Below are 19,016 nucleotides of genomic sequence, written 5' to 3' on the forward strand. Positions count from 1 at the left end.
TTGCTCTGGCTTTCAACGTCCTAGTACCCCAAAGCGTTCAAAGGTGAACTCCCAACACATAACGTCTGCTCCATCACCAAAATGTTCTGGCTCCCAAATTCCCTCTCTATCTTTATCCCCAACCCAAACTCTCACTGTATCAATGCTTTCAGTCTCAGCTAGATAACAGAAAAAGATGACCTACTTCCCACCAAAGTGTGAGTGCCTGGTAACCTACACCTCTTGGTGTTTTTTTAAAAGATGTACTTTGACCCTGATGAAACTCGTGATGGAATTCTGATCCTGAACAGGCAAGTTCACAAACACAGCACATCAAAGATGAACATTCTTTCGAATTCCACAACCCAGATGCTTTGTAGCCACAACGAGTTTTTCTTGACATTAATTACAATTGTTGTTTTCTGTGGGATGGGATTACACAGTCATTTCTAACTAGAGGCTGTGGACTTGAGACAGTGGACTCTCTCTCACTTGACAAGACAGTCTTAATATTTCTATAACAAAATTATGATTTTAACTAGTTGTCTATGAAATCTACTTCCCCATAAAGCTGTGTCTTACACACCTCAGCGTCTTTGGGCGTCTTACGGTAATGGACACACATGGGTCACTGAAGAATGAAAACATCTCTTAAAAACATTGATATTTCATTGTGACTCATGATGCCCTGAAGGAAAAATTTCTGTATACTTTCAGTGATAATGTGTAAAATCCTTCAAATCAGCCGAGGGCCATTAGCTTCTCCCTCTTATTTCTCTGCTCATCTGATTCTGAAAAGCAGAGGCTGGGAGTTGAAAGCACCTATAGGTTTCAAATTAAAGGGACCTTGGCTCAGATTCCCTCCCTGTCATACAAGCTATGTGTTGCTGGATGAGTTACTTAACATTTCTGAGCCTCAGCGTCCTTACCTATAAAATCGGGTTTTAACACCTACCCCCAATTGGTTGGGAGGATTCAGTGAGATCTGTATCAAGGGTCTAACACTGCATCAACCACTTCACTTCAGGAAAGTCTGACTGCATCTTACTTTGTGTCCTGGGCCCCCTCACGATTAGGCATTTTACAGAGACATCAGGAGTTCTGATGGACACTTGGGAACTGAGCTGAGTGAGCCAACCCCCAACACACCCCTATTTGCAAAAATCAAGGACACAGCTTCAGAGCCCTTCTACAAACTCCATTAATGCATATTTTACATTTGTTGGTCCAATAATGGAATGGAATGTTGCAGCTTCAAACAGTCTCCAAGCTACCTACAAAGTGCTTTTTTGGGGCAGGGGCAGGGGGTGGGGAACACAGTGAGCAAGGCAAGAGAAAACACACCCAGGCCAATCTCGTTTCAGTTTTTTAGGACTTACCGTCTCCATTCTCTTCCTTTCACCTTCCTTCATTTAATGAGCAACTATTCTATGCCTGGACTGCTAATGCCAAGAATCAGACCTGCCCTTGAGAACTCACAATCAACCCCCCACATTAAAAGTGACCCTCCTCCCAACACTAGGCGGAATCCAGGCCTCGTGGAAAACACACTGCTCTTCCGAAAGGATAAACACATGCACTGAAGTTTACATCTAATTGAGGACTTTTTTTTTTGGCAGTTCACTGTTTTCCAAGCATTCATTTTGACTAAGCTCATCCCAATCAAAAAGCTTATGTGGCTTCTCAGGAAGATAATGACCTATCCATGTAGCAGACTACACAAATAGAGCCAAGATACCCAAGTTGGAAGAGATGAAAGAGACAGACAGACGGACATGACAGCACCCCAGTTGCCAGGGCACTTGGCTGCATAAATCACTACCCCGAATATAAAGCCAAAAGGACAAGTCTGGTGAATGGAATGATATGTGACTGCTGTTTTCTCAGGACAGTTCATTACTGGGATATAATCCAATCAGGCCAACATTTATACGTGATCATCCAATCACGATCAAAGACAACTGAGAACAACAATGCCATTGTTCCTTGGAGCTTATTACTATGCTCAAGCCAAGTGAGCTTCCTCTCTGCACCCCCGCCCAGTGGCATGTGTACTCTCCTTGGCTCCTGTTCTATTAATAAGTGAGAGAGATTCTTTAAGGCAGTGCATACTGCCTGCAAATAAAAACATCACCGATGTATGATTTCTGGACAAAGTAAATCACAAACACGAAATGTAAGAAATTCAGAAAATTTAGCAATGCCTGAACTAATTTTATTTTTAACCCAGCTCTGTTTCCCCACATTTTATAGAGGAATGGCCCACAGAGACCTTTATCTTTAAAAAGTGGATGACTAGGGGCTTCCCTGGTGGCGCAGTGGTTGAGAATCTGCCTGCCAATGTAGGGGACACGGGTTCGAGCCCTGGTCTGGGAAGATCCCACATGCCGTGGAGCGACTAGGCCCGTGAGCCACAACTACTGAGTCTGCGCGTCTGGAGCCTGTGCTCCGCAACAAGAGAGGCCGCGATAGTGAGAGGCCCGTGCACCGCGATGAAGAGTGGCCCCCGCTCGCCGCAACTGGAGAAAGCCCTCACACAGAAACGAAGACCCAGCACAGCCGTAAAATAAAAATAAATAAATTAAAAAAAAAAAAAAAAAAAAAAAGCGGATGACTAACCAGTCCCCAAATATGAGGTTTCAAGGACTGAGGAGGGTGATGATGCAATGCCAGCAGCCCTTCTTAATTCCCTAGCTTCTGCAGAATATCAGCTCATGCCAGAACTTGACCTTTTTTTTTTTTTTTCTTAATTTTAAAGGATACTGTCAAATAAAAATAAAGCTATTTTACAAAAATACACAAAGCAGCACCACACGGCCCTTCCTCAGGCTGTAACACTACTAGCTGAAATATTTATAGACACCTGGATCAGAAATACCTATATGTTTACAACCAATCATTTTTGTTGAAGGAGTGAATTAGGTCAGTGCCCTTAAGAAGCTCCCCTTCAGCTCTATTTTCCACTCTCCAAACAAAGAAAACCTTTGTGCATTGTATTAGCCACTGTAAACTGTTTGGACATCCATTGTGAGTCCTGGCCGACTGGATAAGTCTGGCGAAAAAGAGATAGAACAGGCGATTCTGTCAATATATTTCTAGCACATTCAAATTTAAGCAAGCTTTGCACAGAGCCAGCTCACTCTAACTGCTAAACAAGTGGCTGAAATGAAGTTACTGCTCATGCTTTTCTTGGCACTTAGAATATATGCTTTCCTTATCGCTTCAAATTTCTCTGAAAGGAGTCTTCAGAAGTAGCACTGTAGATAGAAGCCTCAAATAAAATATTAATCAATAAATTGCTTGGCCAGTCTGCTTCTAGCTACTTACCTGAAAGCAGTAATAGTAAGGTCCCTAATCAGTCAGGGTCATAGGGAAAATTATTTGAATGAGAGAGAAGATTCACAGACATTCTAAAATAAGAAAAACTCAGTTCTTTCCACATGAGACATCATTACAGGGAGGATTTTGCCAGAATTGAGCCGATATTTTGAAATGTTTCAAGAACAATACATTACAGCTCGTACTTCACAAATAAGTAGAAGTGGGACAGACACTATTGCCAATGTTTTGGTAGACTAGAACGTGCTGTCAGCATGAGATCTGAGGCACAAAACAGGATAAAGATCGAATCTCTTACCATTTAACCTGTCAAAAGATAAAGAAGGCAGAGGGAGGAAAAGGGGACATTCTCTTCAGCCCATCTATAAACCAGATTTATATATCACCTTTTACTTTATTAAAAACTAACAAATCAGGGGAGGGATAAATTAGGAGTTTGGGATTAAAACATACACACTACTATATATAAAATAGATAACCAACAAGGACCTACTGTATAGCACAGGGAATACTCAGTATCTTGTAATAACGTATAAGGAAGAGAATATAAAAAAAGAGTATATATATTTATATATATGTATAACAGAATCACCTTGCTGTACACCTGAAACTCACACAACATTGTAAATCAACTATATTTCAATAAAATTTTTTAAAAATTAAAATAAAAAAAAAATCAAAATGACTTCAAAAAGAAAATACTCAAGTTTCATAAAGTTATACGTAAAAGCAGCAGCTCTTAGAATCAAGTCACTTCTCAGTCTGTATTAACTTGTAGGCTAGCAAACTATAATTTCTCAAGCTTACTCATATAGAAAAGTACCAAGAATCACAGAGCAGTTGAGAAACTGAGGCCCTTCAGAGAAACAATACCTTATGTGACAGGTAGGACTTATGGTGGCATCCACACTCCAGCAGGTGATTATAAAGTCAAAGGACTGATTTCTATAATTCTGAACACGAATTATAGAGAGCAGTCCTCAGTAATAATGATGATACGAGTAAATTATAACCACTGCCATTAAATTGCCATTGCAACCCCAGGAGCCATCTATGCCATTTTTTGTTTGCTGGCACTCAGCTTCCCCTAGTCCCAGAGACCAGAAGCCCCCAATCCCCTTGCCAACAGGGTACCAATGAGGTGCAAGTATTTACTTAAGATCTAAAAGGATAAAGGGAAGCAGATGCCATTTGTTTTCATTTTCCTGTAGCAGCAGTCATAGGCAAAAACTGATTTCCCAGACCTGAGCTTTGCAGCTACCTCCAAGCTCCCTACCATTTCAGCCTCCTCTGGGCTACAGAGGCTGAGATGGTAAAAGGGTTTTTTGGAGGTCCTGGCTCAGGGCAGCAGCAGCTTTCTAACTTTCTAGGGGGCAAATCAGAGACTAGCGATGGGCCCTTTTGCTCTGTAGGCACCTAATTCTCTCCATTAAATTTCATTCTCCTTGAACTAGCTAGAATGATGTCTGTTTTCTTCACTGAACCCTGACCCAGAGGGTATGTAATGTCCATGTCACAGCTGAGAAAACCGAACCTGAGAAAAGTAAATTGCCTAAGGCCAAGCAAGCGTCAGGACAAAAAGAATTCACACCCAGGTCTGCCTGACTTCAACATCACAAAATGAAAGTTAAACACACAGAGTGAAAGTTAAGCGTACCTCCAACCCATGACCCAGCAATTCTACTCCTAGGAATTTACACAAGAGAAATGGGTGCGTAAACCCACAGAACAAACCATAGGTGATTTTCATAGCAGCTTCATCCATGATACAAACAAAACAAAAACCTGACAACAACCCAAATATCCGTCAACAAAAGAATGGATAAACAAACTGGTAAATTCATACAAACGGAGTATTTACTACTCAGCAATAAAAAAAAAAAAAAAGAACTACTGAATTGCACAACAACACAAAGGTTACTCTGAGGAAAGAAACCAGACACCAAATGCTGATTTCATTTATACAGATCCTCTCAAGGTGAAGCAAAACTATAGGATGGTGAGAGATGTCAGAAGAGAGGTTCCCTTGTGGGTGGCGTGGTGAACAGTCGGAAAAGTGACAAGAGAGAACCTTCTGGAGTGATGGAAAGTTCTATTTTTTGATCTAGGTGGTAATCACACAGGTGAATACATTCACGTAAAAGTTCATCTGGCTCTGCAACTGGATAGTGGTGGTGGCTGCACAATTAAATGCCACTGAAGTGCACGCTTAGAATGGTTAAAATAAGGGAGGGAGGAGGGAGACGCAGGAGGGAGGGGATAAGGGGATATATGTACGCATATAGCTGATTCACTTTGTTATACAGCAGAAACCAACACACCATTGTAAAGCAATTATACTCCAATAAAGATGTTAAAAAAAAAAAAAGAATGGTTAAAATAGTGGATCTTATTGTGTTTTACTACAGTAAAAAAAAATCAAGCTCTCCACTTGAGAGTTGTACATTTTACTGTCTGTAAATTATACTTCAATTTAAAAAATAAAAATAATAATATAGAAAAAGCTCCATTGTGAGTAAGCAGGCTTTGGAGGACAGACCCGGGATACCACTGTTCCCACAGGAAAATTTTTCTCAGTTTCAGGCAAATGTTTTTCACCTCAGTTCTTTGGTACATTGAGTCTACCTTTCCTGCCTCTTCCTGACTCTTGAGTAAAGACATCTGCAGACTGTGTGCTTAAGCAGTATAAGCAGACCAAATACTTCTCCCAGACCTTTGATTAAAATCCGAATTAGGTTCTGCTAGAAAGAAGGCCACTAATGTTCAAAATGAACTCGTTGCCTCTTCATTTCAATGTGTTGCCACTTGACTGTTTTTAGACACTTAACAATAACTCCAGAAGGAAAAGCACGAATGTTTCCAGTTCCATTTCTGGAAAATTTCAATGGGTGTCTGAGATGCCACAAATCTCTCTCCCCTCTTAAAACTCACCCAGACACTAAACAGACCGGGCCAAGGCAGGCGAAGTGCTCTCCCTGAAGTTAGGCAGAAAAACTTTGATGTGCCTGAGGTAACCCTGAAACATGGCTGCTGGAGAGTGACTTCACATCAGTCCGTAACAGTGAATGAGGTCTTGAGACAGTCACCAGGAGGCTCGTCTTCAGCGCATTTGTGAAGAACAAATCAGAAAGGGTTCCCAGTGGCAGGCCTGCCTTACCTGCCGTGCTCGTGCTACAGGCAATGTGGTCCCTGGGAGAGGAGTCCATGGGGAAAGGAGGGGTGCTGGAGGCTCCCAGGATGCAGCTTTTACTAGGAAGGGTGGAGGGAAAGAGGAAGGAGAAAGAAAGATTCTCAGGAAGCCCTGGGAGACGGTTGCAGTTGCTGGCTTGGGGCTGCAGAGTGAGGAAGAGAACTCAGCACCCACTGAGCTGGTACATTATTTAAGCTGCAACTGAATAATAGATCTTTCCAGCACTTCATGAGCTAAACAAGACAGCCACTCTTTGGAAATTGCTTTGCAGAGAGAATGCATTGGCTCTCTTCTTAAAAGAGAAAACAGAGAGAAAGAAAACACACACACAAATTGTTTAAGGAGTGTGGTAGCACTTATAAAGATGGCATGAACCAACAGAAATTACCTAGAATGTTCTCTAGGCTTTATACCAAACACTCAGAATCTTAAGCACTGTAAAAGACTTCAGAGTTGATCAAATTTAACTATTCATTTCCCTATAAAGAAACTGAGAACTAGAATTACACGCCTTAGCTAAAGTCACCAAGCTAATTCGTAGAATAGCTTATATACCATTAAAGAAAGGGTCTGTATAAAATTCTACACCTTTTTTTTTCTTATGGACAAACTATCATCCACTAACTATATCAATGTCAGGAATCCACTTTTCTAAGTTCTCGATGTCTTCCATTCTTACTAGTTTACGCAACAAGCCTTCTGATCAAGTCAGTACAATGTGGTCAACACGTAGTGCATGTGCTTGGTGCCCTGTCAGCTTCTGGGGTGACCAAGATGACTCAGACCAGGGAGGGGCTCACGGCTGATGGGAAATGACTGGCATGTGGCAGATGTGATAAGGGCTCGAATAAACACTGGCAATGTGTACACCAACCAGTCACAGGCCAGGCGGCAACTGATTCAGCCTGAGTGAAGAAGGGTAAGGGAGGAACTGGACTTCTAAAAATGAGCTCACCAGGAAGTTTCTTCTAAACTATTCATTCTTTTCAAAAGCAGAAATGACGAGTTTTTTTTTTTTTAAAAAGATGGGTTTTTTTAAATTGTTACTTTTACTTATTTATTTATTTCTGGCTGCGTTGGGTCTTCGTTGCTGTGCGTGGTCTTTCTCTAGCTGCGGGGAGCGGGGGCTACTCTTCGTTGCGGTGCACGGGCCTCTCATTGCAGTGCTTCTTTTGTTGCGGAACACAGGCTCTAGGCGCGTGGGCTTCAGTAGTTGTGGCTCACGGGCTCTAGAGCGCAGGCTCAGTAGTTACGGCACACGGGCTTAGTTGCTCCGCGGCATGTGGGATCTTCCCGGATCAGGGCTTGAACCTCTGTCCCCTGCATTGGCAGGCAGATTCTTAACCACTGCGCCACCAGGGAAGTCCCAACGAGTTTTGCTAATACTAACTCCTTCAAAGAATTTCATTCTGCTTTGCTAGGTATATTTGGGAACAGCCTTCCTAGGATTGAGAACAGGCTACTTGCCTCTCACAGGTACATTACCCCTCCTCCCCGCCACACAGGCTCTCAGGTGCTCCGGGCAAGAGGAGGCAGAGAAGGAACCCCACAGCCTAGGACTTGGAACACTTCCCTTATAAGAAATGGCTCGCAGCGAATGGAAACAAACAGCTACACTTGGAACATTATTTCCTCCTCCGAAGAACAAAGGTCCAAGAAGCTACAAGTCTTAGAAGAGGAGTTCAGTAAATCCTACTGATGACTAGAATGCATTATTTCCCGGGTTCACCTTCAACTAAGTGACAAAGTCTAGAGTATCTGCAGTGTTCTCTCATCTCTATCAAAGGTTTTTCTAACACATACAATGGCAAAGATACAGCTGGATTCTGGGATTCCCTGGCTGTCCAGTGGTTAGGACTCCAGGCTTCCACTGCAGGGGGTCCAGGGTCCAAAGATCCCACAAGCTGTGTGGCACGGCACCGCTCCCCCCCCAAAAAAAGAAAAAAGATACAACTGGATTCTAATCATTATCTATTAATTACAGCCTAATAACTCTTACCGACCAGCAAACTATCCCAATAATTCTCTCCCACAATGTATTACATATATTCTCTCTAAATGCCTCTGACTTGTCACTAACTATATTGTCACTAACTATAAATATATAGCTATATATTTAGTCCCATGCTTATATAGGGTGTCTGTCAGATGAAGCATACTATAATTAAAGTCTTCAAAGATGATGTCATTTTCTCTTGTGAACACAATGTATGTATTTCATACGGCTGAGTAAAGTCTACAATACAAATAATAATTATCACATTAACTCTGAAATCCATGTTTACATATGCATATGGGTAAAATTCAGTAAACATTTGTATTCAAGGATGTGACATGAAGTCTTTGCCATGATTAATGGTATAATTTGAAATTCTGGGGTCAGTAGAGCTTCCTGTGTAACACCCAACAAATATTTTACTCTCAAAGGATCTATCAAGAGTCTTTCACCACTACTACCATTCCTGCCACCCTCCAAACTCTCCAACCCCTCAACACTCACACACAATGATGGGGGAAGAGAAACACAGATAGAACCTATAATCTATGAATATTCTAATCAGGCTAAATATTTAGTTTGAAAGTTAAAATAAACATTCATTATTACAGAAATTTATACTGCTATGGTTTGCAACACACAATGGTGTATAAGTGACTAAGAAAAGCTGCATTATGTTTTTAAGGTTAAAGACCTGATTTAACTTTAACCATCTGGCAGAGGCACTAAAGAAATATCTGTACTGATTTTAAATGACTCAAGTTACTAATTGAAGGCCTAGGACTTCTCATAAAGAGTGTGCACACACACACAATTAGGGATTTTGCTGACTGAAGCAAAGTGTTTTCTATTGTGGTTTTATTCACCTATCATGAACATGAACTTCAATTGCTCATTTCTCCAGGTCACGGCAGGGTTTCTTTTTTCCTACCTCAAGACTTCCAATTCCTACAACAATCCTTGTTAAAGCCTATTTTGCAGACCCAATAAAAGCTCCATTTTTAAAGAGTGAGATGCATTACATGTGAGGCTGCCTGGGTCTCTGTATTCTTAGGCGCTGACAGATGGTGACTGAGATGCACTTGGTAACAGAGTGATGTCCCCCAGGAGTGCCAAGGCATTTCCCCCCTTTTCACTCTATCCTACCACAAATGTCACACCAACAGACTTTAAAACTGCAGAATGGCTTGCGGGAAGCAAAGAAAGGAATGAGACTTAGGGAAGACATTAAATAGCTTCACGAATACATTGTCTGCAGCCAACAGAAAAGAAAACTGGGTGGACAAGAGCAAGATGCACACATTAAGACACAAAGTCCATCAAATTCAACTTTCCTGGCTTTTCTGGGCCATTCTGTGTCCGACTTTCTTGAAGGTGTGGTTGAGGTACACCTAGCTCTCCATACCTAAACATCACACACATATTTTAAGAGTATTTTCCAAATCTCAGATTTCAAGGGCTGTCTTCACAATTTTTGCCTTATTCTCATACCACTCATCCTGATAATTTACTATTTTTCTTAAATCGAACTCACCGCTTTATTTAATACTTATTTTTGCCTCATTCTAAGCAATCTATCCATGAAATAAATGAGTTTGGTGACCGGCTTTATGTTTTTTTAGTCCTGAACTACAAGGGTCATGCACAGTAATTAAAGAATGGGCTATGTCCCTCCCTGTGCCACCTGTAAATCTGTCTGCACAGCACACTTTGGAAACAACACTGTTTTGAAGACAGCAAAAAAGGCAGAGAAAATGTTTAATTTAATAGGCATTTTTTCAATATGACAGTCCTGAGTCTCCCTTTTGAGTTCACAGATTATCGAGACTGACACAGCTTTGGATGATGGAGGCGCGAGCCCCCTTAAAAAACCCAAATGAAACAGTCACCGTCATGGGAAGGCCCAGGCAGGCCTGCCCAGGCTCTAGCAGTCAGACGCTAAGTTCCAAGAAGGGCATTTCCTAATCAAGCTGCAAAAGCGGAAGCAGGTACTTTCCAACTCAGAACTCTCTTCCTCACACTGTGCCATAAGCAGTGTACAAAGTTAATCGACTGCTTTCCTAGGTAACCTTCAAACCTGGAACTAGCTATTGCCAATACTGGATGTTAGGACTGAGTGCCTGATAACTTTTCTCCATTGCTGTTATACAGTTTTTGCAAAATTTTTAATGGGAATACCACCTCAGACCCTCATAAATTTGCTAGCTATACGAGCTTTCTCTCACAAGGGTCGTCATAAAAATTCCTGTGGGGACGAAGTAGGTTCTAAATCATTTTAGGGAACATTTCTTTTTTAACCTTAAAAAAGCCCATGTAGGGACTTCCCTGGTGGCACAGTGGTTAAGAATCCGCCTGCCAATGCAGGGGACACAGGTTCGAGCCCTCGTCCGGGAGGATCCCACATGCCACGAAGCAAGTAAGCCCACGAGCCGCAACTACTGAGCCTGCGCACCACAACTACTGAAGCCCACGCGCCTAGAGCCTGTGCTCTGCAAGAAGAGAAGCCACCGCAATGAGAAGCCCATGCAGCCCAGTGAAGAACAGCCCCCGCTCGCTGCAACTAGAGAAAGCCCATGCGTAGCAACGAAGATCCAACACAGCCAAAAATAAATAAATGAATAAATTTTTTTAAAAAAAGCCCATGTAAAACATCGAAGTTTTTAACCCACTAAATAGGTGTTGAATCTGACCTCTGTCTGACTGTATGTTTCTGACCCTGCCCCTTGGATTTAGGATGAAGAAACAACTCAGTAAAACACATGAGATAATCATTCTGCCGCACCCACCCAATTTTCAATGGAAAATGCCTCTCAGTACCAAGGCTGGCTGGTCGAAGGCCATTCCAGCCAGCACATGTTGGCCCCGATTACTGCTTAGAGTCTGATCAATGAGGCATTTTATAGGGTGTCAGCTCTCAACCTCGATAAGCTAGTTTGCAGCCACAACTCCTCAATGGGATTTGTTTTAGGGATTAGGCAAGGAATTCCCGGATGGCTCATACTCTTGGTAGAGGTATGTTGAAAGTTTCAGCGTGCTTACTAACCCTTCCTGAGTCTTCACCCCACCAGCCCCTCCCGCACTTCATGCCGCACCCCTGCCAAATCTGCATAACTTTTAACTACAAAACATATGACAGTACACAGAACTACAGTGGCCCCGCCTAGTTTCAAAAACTTACCTGTCTCCTAAAAAGAAAGCCTTCTTCAGAAGAGAAGGCCTTGCTAAGCTCAAAAGTCACAGTAGGGATTTAATCATCTCCCTCGAATTCCCAGGCACTTCTCCAGCATAAGAGCAATGCCTGGCTGTGACCTTTCGTCAATGTACAAAGAATCAGATTAAAAGTTAAACAAACGTAGGCAGAAACCCTTGCAAATGGAACTCCCCAGGGGGTGATGCTAAAAAATGTGGGGTCTTAAGCATATGAGAGCCCCCAAAAGAGTAATATTCCCTGTGTAGGGTGTGTGAGGGTAGCCCTGTTTACTGGGAAACTGGTTCACTTCTTTATAGGAAAAGTCAAGTCATTAATACATTAGGGATTTCTGTGACTTTTTTCCCCTTTTTCTCAAAGTTCTCTTCCTGGCATTTAAAGCCTTTCAAGAGAGTGTGAGCATCTCTTGCTCTTTCCCTCAGCAACTGCCCTAACATACCTGGCACCTCCTATTTGTGCTCAGTAACCCAGAGCCCAGCACTTAAGGGTTTTCAGCACCTGTTTTGGTTATTACAGTTGGCCCTCCATATCCAAGGATTCAACCAACTGTGGATCAAAAATATACAGGGGGGGAAAAAATTCCAGAAAGTTCCAAAAAGCACAACTTGACTTTGCCACACGCCAGCAACTATTCACACAGCATTTACACTGTATTTACAACTATTTCCATAATGTTTACATTGTATCGGGTACTGTAAGTAACCTAGAGAGGATTTAAAGTGTACAGGAGGATGCCCCCAGGTTATAGGAAAATACTACACCATTTTATATAAAGGACTTGGAGCATCCTTGGATTCTGGTATCCGAGGGGGGTCCCGGAACCATTCTTCCCCCATCCCAGGATACTGAGGGATGACTATACTAGCTACTGTCTACGTAGCATCCACTAGCCAGGCACCCTATGTCATTCCGCTCAGTCCTCGCCTTATGAGACGTGTTGTTAGCCCCATTTTCTAGATTGGCTTACCCTGTGAGGTATCTGTTCAAAGGGCAAACTTTCTTCCCAAAAAGAAACCCTGAAGGGAGTGTGCACGGAACAAACCCACACTTTGTTGCATTTCTGTATTGCAGAGTGTGCATCTGTATCGCATACTCCCTCCTTAAGCCGCAGGTATCCCAGCAGAGAGAGTTTACAGAGTCTTAAAAAACATCTAAAATTTTCAGATCGAACAGACTCTTGACGGCAGAAGTTGAGTCTTGCTTATCTTCTACCCCACCTGCTCACAGTGGACCGGCACACGTGGGTGCTCATTAAGTTATTAGCTGCGTGGTCCTGAAAAAGCTGCAGCAGCAGCTCAGGGGGAAAACAATCTCCCTTCATCAATCTCTGACAGCAGCTCTGAAAAAGCTCAAGAAACACCTCAAAAGCCACCGTTGCCTTAGTAAAGCACCCTCCTTCTCTCGTCTCCCCGGAGAGGGGAAACTACAGTATCCTGTTCATGCTTCTAATTGGAATGCATCAGAGTCTTAATTATTTGCATTCTTCCCCAACAAGACAGTGTGGTAGAGGCACACTCTTAACATTTATATTCCCCACAGTGAAGTTGTTCATGAAAAATTTATTGAATAACCATATTTCATTCTCTCAGGCAAGATATTAAATGGCACTCTGCCACAAATGCAATCACTACTAGTAACTCCTCACTTAAAATGAAAATGGTCCACTTCCAAGGTTTGCGTGTAGACTGTCTCTCCCAGGAATAATCCTGACACGGGTGGACCTGTTCTCCCAAGGTGACTGTCAGCACACCCAGCACAGACCACCTAGAGATCTGAGGAAAAGGGCCTCTTCTCTGCTGGGATTCCCCTAGCTGAGGGAGGGAGGGAGGGAGGGCAATTTCTAGGATGGGATGAGTCTACGCTGGGAACTGCAGGGAAACCACAACCATTACTCAGGCCAGACAGCTGCCAAGGAAGCAGCGCTGCCTAAGAACTGAAGCTAAAATAGAGGTGGGAGGCTGTATTCCTTTCCATTACTAAGCCCTGGAGTATTCACTCCCAAGTTCATCCACATTTCAAGAATGTTAAAACCCTGTAGTCAAAACCCTGATTATTTATAACTTAAAATAAACTACTGTGTAAAGGCAGAAACTTTACAGATGAAGACATAAAAGAAAAGGAACTGGTGACAGGTAAGATAATACCAGAGTACATATCCATTCTCTACTGCAAATAACTTTTACTTACATTGCAGAGGCAACTGATTAAAAGGGAAAGAGAGGATTCTGGTCACCAGAGAGCTGTCAGTTTGTCTCACGCACACACGCCTGTAATTTTGCATCAAGTAGAGAGTGCGGTTTGAAACAGAGAAGGAAAACACAAAGGCATAGGGCAGGCGACACAACAGGAACAACGAGATGCCTCCGAAGTAGCAGCAATCCAAGACAGAGTTCAAGACAGTCCTCCCTACTCGCGACTTAACCTGAAATCCAAGTGACTTTAGAGAACAGAGAAAAGGATCCAGGAGCCCTGGAGGCCACGAGCCACCACCCCTGTCCGGTGAAACCTACTCCCTGCCCTCAACCCCACCACCGGATGGGAGAATCCCAGCCACCTAATGCGCATATGGGAAGCCCACCACGCGCTCCCATGCCCCGTCCTCGCGACCCTTCTCCCAACCAAGCGGGACGCAAGACGGCACTTACTTGGAGCCAACCTGACATCTCCCGCCGAGGTGGAAACCCGCGACCTCCTCGCACCGGCATCTTCGGGCGCGGGTCCCGCGTGGGCGCGCGGGTCCTGGGCCCGGTTCTTTCTCCTCCTCCTCCTCCCGGCGGCACGTCAGTCCTCCGCCCCGCAGCCGGGTTTTAGCCAGGTGCCGGCCCGCGGGAACCCACCGCTTTGTCCCTCCCCCCTCAGCGCGGCGTCGGCCCGCCCCCGGCCCGAGGCAGCGCCTCTGCGCCCGCCGCCTGGCCCGCGAAACTCTCAAATGGGCCGCTACCACCCCCGCGCGACCCAGGGGAGGGTTCGCTGGCGCTGCGCCCTCGAGGTCCCCGCAGAGGGCCGTGTCACGCGCGACTCCCGGCCGGGGACGAAAGAGGGCGGCGGCAGCAGGGGGACCCCGAGGACAGAGCGTCCCGCGGCCCCGACACCCAACCCCCCCACCGGCGGACCTGATGGTTCGCTCCGCGGCGAGCACTGGGAGCAGCCGGTCCGGCTCCGGGCGCCCGCCGGGGGAGCGCTGCAAGTTTGCGTGTAGCAGTGAGCCCTGGGAGGCCTGTTTGTCCACGGGTTCTTCCCTCACGCTCGCGTGCGCATCCTGTACGAACCCTTTTTGGAGAGGTCTGCAGAACCTCCTTCCGAGTTCTCTTCCAAAAGGAACCGAAAAGTTTTTTCTGTCCTGCCTACAGGACACACACACACACGCACACACACGCACACGCACACACACACACACACACACACACACACACACACACACTGTACCCCTACGTTTAAAACACGACTTTTGAGAAAAATATACTCCAGGTTATCTCTTTGGCACATTTCCAATAACTCCAGTGAAGAGATTAAAACTCCTCTCCCATCACCAGCTTTTCAAAGGCTTTTTTAAAAAAAGTAGGTCACAAATGCTTATCAGGCAGGATTCATCGAATTCAACTCAGTACATTTATTCGTTTTAGAGTCCTCTATGTATAAAGAATTGTGCACGATAAATAAACGTTTCCTAATTTTAAGGGCATGTAAATTATTTGGAGAATCAAAACAGGTACACTGATTAAAAATATAATCTTGGATTTGAAATCTTAAGGAAACCATGTGGTAAGAGAAAAAAGTATGGCCCATCCTGCTCTTAAGTTGAAAAGCGAAACTCGGCCTAGACTCACAAGAAGGTAAAAGGTAAAAGGTCTTATCTGACCAGCTGACAAGATACAGATGCCCGGCTCTCTCCCTGAAAAGTTGCTTCACTTCCTGCCTAATCAAAACAAGTTTGGCAGTTTATGTGGAAAAACAAGTACGGCAGATGCCTCTCTGAAAGTGCTAGGCTTCTGGCCTCCTTTGGAATGGCTAGGTGCCTACCTCTGAATAAAAAGCACTGTAACATTTCCCATTTTCCTTCAAGTCTCCAGAATTAGACGTTTTGGCTGTATTCCTGATGTAAGGTGTTACTCTCCTGATGAAAGCGCCATTTAAAAAAAATGTTTCCCAAATTAGGCAGTGCGGGCAAACAATAACAATGGCAGCATTTGTGAACTGGTCACACCTTAGTGACATGAGCTTACACCACTAAGCATTTAAAAAGGAACAAAGGAACCCAGAATGGAGCAATTATATCTGCTGAATGATTTCCTTGTTCTCTCTAGAGTCCCACTGTCCAATATGATAACCACTTGCCACATGTGAGTATTGAATACATTTAAATTTAAATTACCTAAAATTAGGGCTTCCCTGGTGGCGCAGTGGTTAAGAATCCGCCTGCCAATGCAGGGGACATGGGTTCGAGCCCTGGTCTGGGAAGATCCCACATGCCGCAGAGCAACTAAGCCCCCCATGTGCCACAGCTACTGAGCCTGCGCTCTGGAGCCCGTGAGCCACAACTACGGAGCCCGTGTGCCACAACTGCTGAGGCCCACGTGCCTAGAGCCTGAGCTCCACAACAAGAGAAGCCACTGCAATGAGAAGCCCGCGCACCGCAAGAAAGAGTAGCCCCCACTCGCCGCAAGTAGAGAAAGCCTGCACACAGCAACGAAGACCCAATGCAGCCAAAAATAAATAAATAAAAAGATAAATTTATTTTAAAAAATTAACTAAAATTAAAGGAAACAAAAAATTCAGTTTCTTAGTCACATTTCCAGTGCTCAATCAGTAGCCACATGTGGCTAGTGGTTACATTGGACAGTGTAGATGTAGAATATTTCCATCACTGCAGAAAGTTCTATTGCATCACACTACTCCAAATGATGACATACTTTTACAGTAGAAATACGAATATTCTGGCACAATACATAGTTCTGACTCAGATAGATGTTGAAAAAAAGTGATTCAATTGATACAGTAGCATTGCTGGTGGCGGTATAAATCAATACAACTCTTTGGAAAAACAAGTTACAGTAGTACATATTTTTCACATGAGGGCTTGCACATGTGAACCCCACTCCTAGAATTTTTTTCTCTGAAGAACTTCTATCCAACAAGTAATTACCAAACACCTTCTGTCAAGTCAGAACCCCCTCATAAAAGACTTAGGCTCTATCCTCAGAGAGTTCAGTTTATTGTAGTAGACAATCAGTAAATTATAAGAAACCACGTAAGTGTTGACATTCCTGGGAGACTCAGGGTAGTCTGGGGGCTTTCAGGAGAGGTGTTCCTCACCAGACTAGGGGTATGGAGTTTAGGGAAGGCTTTCCAGAAATGCGGTAGCTTACACATTCTAAAGGACAGGTAGGAATGAGTTTGTGAGACAAAAAGAGGGGTAAGAGCTTTCCAGGTGAAGGCAATAAATAACAAGTGGAGAAACAAGGAAGGAAGACCATGGGCTTGCTCTTGAGGTGCCAGGAAGTAAGGCTGTCCAGGCAAGCAGGGACAGTGTTCTACTGTGACACAATAGAAGTGGGATTAGACTGGCATTTTATAAAGATCACTCTGTCAGCTTCTTGGAAGATGGATGAGTTGGGTGGCAGTTGTGGGGAGGGGCATCAGTAAGAATGACAAGACGAGCAAAAAAAAAAAAAAAAGGATTTTTGTGGGAATGCAGGTGAGAGATGATGTGGCTATGAAGTTAGACAAAAGGAGCCACTTCAAGAGAAATTAAGGAAGTGTAATCAGCAGATTGGGTGCCTGCCTGATCAGATGCAAGGTAAGGAAGAGGGAAGGGAGTCTACGGTGACTCTTAGGTTCCTGGCTTAACTAAGTAGATGACGGTGCCTTTTGCCAAAATAGGAAACACAGGAGTGGGAGCAGATTTTGAGAGGGGCTTGAGGAAGGATGGTGAATTCGACTAAGGACTGACTGAGTTTTGAGGACTGTGAGTTCTCCAGGTGGAGATGTTCAAGTATCTACTATATGCCAGGTATCGATGAGTGTTTGGGTAGAGAGATTTGAGGTGGAGGAAGAGATTTGGAAATCACCAATGTATCAAGAAAGCTGAAGTCATGGGAGATAATGAGACTATTCAGAGAAGTGGTGAAGACTGAGGCAGGAGAAGAATATGGATAGAACCCATCCCTGAGAATGCCAATATTTAAGGGGCAAGCTTAAGTCCTCAGAGTAGAGATAAAAGAGGAACTGCCAGAAGGGGAAGGAAAAAATCCTCTGGAGCATGGTGTCCAAGAAGTCAAGAGAAGAATGAATTTCAAGAAGGGAAGAATAGCCAACATGGAACTTCGAGGAGTTCAACTAAGATAAGAACAGAAGACGTGCACCAGGAAGAGGACCACTGCTCATCCTGGCCGGTGCTGTTTCAATGGCAAGATGGGACTGGAGGTTAGATGGCAGAGGGTGACTGGGAGGTGGGACAGCACTTCATTGTATGCCTATTTATAATAACACAAGATGGAAACCATCAGTGTCCAAGGATGGAGGGCTATTAAATTACAGCAAATCAACTTAATTGGCGTAGCAAGCCATCATTTAAAATTATATAAAGAAGTCTGGGACTTCCCTGGCAGTCCAGTGGTTAAGACTCCACGCTTCCATTACAAGGGGCACGGGTTTGATCCTTGGTTGGGGAACTAAGATCCTGCAAGCCATGCAGTGCAGCCAAAAAAAAAAAAAAAGTATCTATCCTGATGGCAATAACAAAGAAATTACAAAAGAAAAGAATTGGAAAGTATATGAGAACATGGTTTGATGAATGGATAGGATTGTGTGTATTTTTCTTTTTAAATTGTAGTTATTGTTTGGGCAATAGATAATTTTTCAACACTTGTCATTATGTATTACAGTGTAAGATCCTTAAATTATAGTCAGAAGACCTCAAATAAATGTAATAAACTAAACACTTTTAATCAGATTTCCTCAAGAATGTTAAGATTTGGGGATACACACACACACACACACACACACACACACATGCACTTACATACATATTTGCAACATGATTATAAAGTATCATTAAATGGGAGCAAAGGAACCTGACATGAAAAGTTCCAGGCTAACTGAGCAATTTAGTTGGCCTGTACACTGGATGGCAGATTAGAATTATAAAGACACTCTCCTTCAATATGCGTTTCTTGAATGCCTAGCATGTACCCTGGCGTAGGTATACAGAAGATAAAGGCAATATAAAACAGGGGGCTTGCTCACAGCATGAAGAGAAAGACATGTAAACAAACGATGACAAGGCACAAGAATTGCTCAAGTAC

General features: G+C 43.6%; 1 protein-coding gene across 8 annotated transcripts in view; it reads right to left on the reverse strand.

Moving 5' to 3' along the window:
* The window catches only part of TJP2 (tight junction protein 2), a 123,920-nt gene that overhangs the window by 67,069 nt on the left and 37,835 nt on the right, over positions 1-19,016 (reverse strand). The window contains exon 1 of one of the 8 annotated variants that reach the window (XM_068551817.1): positions 14,358-14,602. The exons of 6 other annotated variants lie outside the window; for them this stretch is intronic. In XM_068551817.1, the coding sequence (XP_068407918.1) occupies positions 14,358-14,417 (60 nt within the window). In that variant the 5' untranslated portion in view covers positions 14,418-14,602. Of the gene's footprint in view, positions 1-14,357; positions 14,603-19,016 lie in introns of those variants that run through there. One more of the 8 variants, XM_068551816.1, reaches the window with a different exon arrangement.

Source organism: Eschrichtius robustus, chromosome 10 (genome assembly GCF_028021215.1).
Source record: "Eschrichtius robustus isolate mEscRob2 chromosome 10, mEscRob2.pri, whole genome shotgun sequence".
NCBI lineage: Eukaryota > Metazoa > Chordata > Mammalia > Artiodactyla > Eschrichtiidae > Eschrichtius > Eschrichtius robustus.